Raw genomic sequence first — 4811 nt, 5'->3', positions numbered from 1 at the left:
TTCAAAAGTGAGACTGTGCGCAACGGCATCCTTGAGTTTTCGTTTATCTGACAAGAGAAGGGATTGCTTGAGTTCCGAATCACGAAGGGCTTTGATAAACGTATCCAGGGCAGTTTCGTCTCTATGCTCGGGGTCTGATGTCGGATACGACAGCAATGTCAACCGTTCGATATCTTGTGCCAGCTGCTGAATGGATTCACCAGATCGTTGCGTTCTGTTTCTAAGCTGAGACCGATAAATCTGTTTCATGTGTTCTTCACCATAACGTAAATCCAACGCGCTAACCAGAAATTCATAGTTGAAGTGGTTCTCCGCCGGAATCGTCTGAAGAACCTCTGCTGCTGAACCTCGCAGAGCCAGTATCAGTGCTGTTGCTCGTTCTTTTCCGTTCCAACAGTTACTAGTTGCCGCTGCTTCGAACTGGGTTTTATAAACGTTCCAGGACATCTCTCCGTCAAATGCTGGTACCTTCAAAGTTCTTCCGGATGCGTGATCTAACGGCATGGCCATTTTTTTGGATTGCTCCAATTCTCGCTTCAATTTGTCTATCTTGTGATCTACCTCAACGGTCTGACGATCAAGTTTCTGCTCGATCATTTCTATTCTTGTTGACTGTTCTTCAATCTGTTCTGCCACTTCCAATTTTACGTGTTTTAGCTGGTCCTTGATCTGTTTTAACTCTTCTGTCTGTCGTTCGGACTGTTCCTTGATCTGTTGTTTTAACTCTTTTGTCTGTCGTTCGGACTGTCGTTCGGACTGTACTTTGATCTGTTTTAACTCCTCTGTCTGTCGTTCGGACTGTTCCTTGATCTGTTGTTTTAACTCTTCTGCCTGTCGTTCGGACTATTGTTCGGACTGTTCTTTGATCTGTTGTTTTATTTCAGTTGACATACTAAGCAGAAGTTCCATCATTTAAGCGGTTGTAAACGTGCCTGTGCTAATTTCATAGTCTTCGTCAGCACCATCAAACTTGAATTCGTCTGGGTTCTTACCTTCGTCAATGAGAGCTTCTCTCAGACGTGCTACTAGTACTTCTTTGTTGCCACTTGTGACAAGGCTTCGTTTCTGTAGTTCTTCTCGTAGCTGAACTACGTTCAAACCACACAGTTTTGACATCGTGTTCTTTTTCTATGAGTAGTAACTCGCTAGTCGAAGATCCCACTTCTGACACCAATGTTATAATACTCGCTGTCGTAACCGATTTACGATGCGACGGGTTCAAATCTTCGATTGAATAAAATACTCCAAACAGTTATTAGTTATTAAACTTTATTTACAGAAGAAATCAACTAATCGTTTATTTCCAGCAAATTCAAACTAACGCAACAATTAACTTTTAAATTGTTCAAAATCTATCGCTATATATCAATCAAATCTATCAACGTCAACAAACAAATCAAATATCGCTTTAAATAATTCACAGAATCGCTATTCACAAAATCACGAATTTCACTAATCACGGATTTCACTAATCGCTAATCTCCTTGCGACGTGCGCTTATATACACTTCGCAAGCGTCGTTTCTAGATTCTTCAAGATGGTCTGATTCTAGCATATTCTAGAATGCTCCAGTCACTAGAACATTCTAGAATACGCTAGAATCTAATGCGTTCGGTAGCACGGTTATAACAATACTATGTGTTAGATTTATGAAGTTACCATCATTCATTCAATCAAACCACCAGAACCAATTTTACGGTGCATACGTCTTCATGTTCTTTCCGTGTTCGAATCCTCTGTCTTACAAACTGACTGGGCACGGTTTCGAATCTAGTGCTGCTATCAATCAAACTTATTTTCTGCAAGGTTCCAATAAATACTCTATAAATCTTCAAGGTACTTTTGTTTGGAATTTTGTAAACATTTTTTACGATTTTCGAGTTTAGATTCTCGAAATTAAATGTTAATTATTTTAATAATTCGAATATTTTTTGTTTATAAGTTTAAAAATCGTTTTTGGGTGAAATTAATTTTTTTGTTGTTGAAAATATTCAGGCAGTGGGTCAGTTAAGCAGCTGGTGGTCGAGTCAGCAATGATTGATGCCGACAGCGCATTCAGTTTGAAGGTGGCTTTGTTGTTGATGTCATTTTTGCAACTGCTGTTGTTGTTGATGATTATTTAGTTGTTGTCGTTGTTGTTGTTGATGATGATGATGATGATCCTGATGTTGAAAATCCCCAGCAACAAACAAACAATAACCAAAAATATAACACCAAAAAACATCTCAAACCACTACCATCATCATCAACAACAACAACAAAACCATCATCATCATCATCATTACCAACATCAACAACAACAAAATCATCATCATTACCATCATCAACAACAACAAAATTATCATCACCATCATCTACAACAACAAAATCATCATCATCACCATCATCTACAACAACAAAATCATCATCATTATCATCATTACCATCATCATCAACAACAAAATCATCATTATTATCATCATTACCATCATCAACAACAACAAAATAATCATCATTATCATCATTACCATCATCAACAACAACAAAATCATTACCATTATCAACAACAAAACAACGCAAAAACATTCCTTTCCCTAAGATGGAAATGGTACTCCGAAATAACACGGAAATAACTTTAATTCCCGAATCTCAACTGACTCTACCTCCCTGCTTGCATCCTCTGCCCTCCAACGCTCCTTACGGTACAACAACTGCGAGTAACGCATTTAATACTGACCAGGATCAAATTGTCAGAGTCAATACAAGTGGGTTCACAGACACACACAGACACACTCAAATACTCACACACACGCGCACACACGCATACACGGACACAAATACACAAACACACACGCATACACACACATACACGGACACAAACACACGCATACGCACTATTCATCACTTACCTTATTATGATGCCGTATGCTGTAATGCTGTATTTAAATTTACTTAGCAATACAAGTTAACTATAATAGCACTAAAGAGATTAGTAATGACATCAATAACAATAATAACGTTAATAAAAATAACAATAATAACAATAACAAAAGCAAAACAGCAACAACAACAATAACAACTACTACAACAACAACAACAATAACAACAGCATCAATGGGAACTCTTTTATTTTCAAAGCCAGGGTAATAAATGATTAAAATAATGAGATAATAATAATAACAACAACAACGACATCATCAACAATAACAACAACAAGAACCTTATTATCATCATCATCATCATCATCATATTTCGACGTCATATTTCTTTCAGCTAGAGCGTGCTCTCAGGATGTAGTTGGAACTTGCAGGAACAAAGAAATTTGCATCACCAATGACATCATCCTCAACAACAACAATACGAAAGCGGCTTTTTGTTATTGTTTTGATAACTTCCAACTGGATGGCCAGTACAGATGCACACAGCCCGTACCGCAGAAGAAAAATGGGATCTGTTAGTTGCGATGTTTTTTGTTGATGTTGTTGTTTATGTTGTTGTTGTTGTTGATGTTGTTGTTGTTTATGTTGTTGTTGATGATGTTGTTGTTTATGTTGTTGTTGTTGTTCATGTTGTTGTTGTTTATGTTGTTGTTTATGTTGTTGTTGTTTATGTTGTTGTTGTTGTGGATGTTGTTGTTGTTGTTGTTATCTTCATTTATTTATGTCGTTGTTGTTGTTTTTTACGTTGTTGTTGTTGTTTATGTTTATGCAGTTGTCGCTAATGTTGTTTTTTATTTATTTGTTTGTGGTTTAATTAATTAATTAATTATATAATTAATCGTCTAATTAATTTCACTATTATTTTGCCAATTCGAATTATAAAAAGTTTCCAAATCCAACAGCAATCCCGGCCATAGTGAGTGGAGCAGTAGTTACAGCTATCATATTGGTGGTCGTTGTAGTCCTGGTGGCAAAGCACGTGATCAAAAGAGGTCCCCGTGACCTCGGGTTCAACCCCTTAAACGATTCCAGCGTCGTTTTGGAAGATCCACCGATGATTAATGTGTGAATGATGTGGACGGGGGGGTATTTTGTGACTTTGTGCGAGACAAGTCTGAAGCGTGTGTTTGTGTGTGTGTTTTATTTGAAAAAGAAGTGTGTGTGTGTGTGGTGTGTTTGTCTGTCTGTGTGTGTGTGTGTGTGTGTGTGTGTGTGTGTGTGTGTGTGTGTGTGGCTTCAATCTTTTGAATTATTTAAATCTTGAATCTTGACCTATTTTTATATATATCGTATTGTATATATATGCGTGTGTGTGTATATGTATGTGTGTATGTATGTGTGTGTGTTTGTTTGTGTGTTCGTTTGTTGAATGTGTGTGTAAAAAATAACTTGAAGGTATTTCTTTTCATGCGGGAATCCTTCCATTAAAACTTCAACAGACTACTTACTCTGCAGTTATAATAGATCGTTAACATTATTAAAAAAACCCTTTTTTATAAACGTCTATTTATTTATTTTTAGCTGATAATTTTATTACTTTGTTATTAATTAATCAATTAATTAATTAACTAAATTTATATATATCTTCTTTTTTCTTTTGTATTTATTCGTTTCGTTTGCCTTGATGATTCTATCCATTTTCCTATTAATTAGAGGTCATTTTAGATTATATATATATATATTTTATTCAAATTTAATTAAAATTGACTAAATTTTAAAAAATAAAATAATTATCTTCAATTTTTTGGAAAAATTCTATTGTTATTGTGGGTAACTACAACAAAATTAGTAAAATGAAGCACGCATGGATGTTTTATTGAGTGTGTCTGAGCGTTTAAATGTGTGTTTGAGTGTGTGTTTGTGTGTGCGTGCGTGTGTGTGTGTTTCACTTTG

The 4811-nt window shown here is 35.9% G+C and overlaps 2 protein-coding genes across 2 annotated transcripts; one reads left to right on the top strand and one right to left on the bottom strand.

Annotated features, from left to right (window-relative positions):
- Positions 1-912: 912 nt before the first annotated feature.
- HELRODRAFT_80519 (hypothetical protein) lies at positions 913-1116 on the bottom strand (the record flags this gene model as incomplete). Its single annotated transcript, XM_009020320.1, has 1 exon — positions 913-1116. One exon carries the CDS (start codon positions 1114-1116, stop codon positions 913-915), a length of 204 nt encoding a protein of 67 aa, XP_009018568.1.
- A 421-nt stretch (positions 1117-1537) lies between these two features.
- On the top strand, positions 1538-3987 carry HELRODRAFT_173715 (hypothetical protein; the record flags this gene model as incomplete). Its single annotated transcript, XM_009020319.1, has 6 exons — positions 1538-1540; positions 1686-1836; positions 1996-2066; positions 2579-2744; positions 3253-3432; positions 3821-3987. 6 exons carry the CDS (start codon positions 1538-1540, stop codon positions 3985-3987), a joined length of 738 nt encoding a protein of 245 aa, XP_009018567.1.
- Positions 3988-4811: the final 824 nt, after the last annotated feature.

This window comes from Helobdella robusta, assembly GCF_000326865.2.
Source record: "Helobdella robusta unplaced genomic scaffold HELROscaffold_27, whole genome shotgun sequence".
In the NCBI taxonomy this organism is placed as follows: domain Eukaryota; kingdom Metazoa; phylum Annelida; class Clitellata; order Rhynchobdellida; family Glossiphoniidae; genus Helobdella; species Helobdella robusta.
Note: the sequence above shows the minus strand (reverse complement) of the source record. Positions and strands in the feature narration are given on the sequence as shown.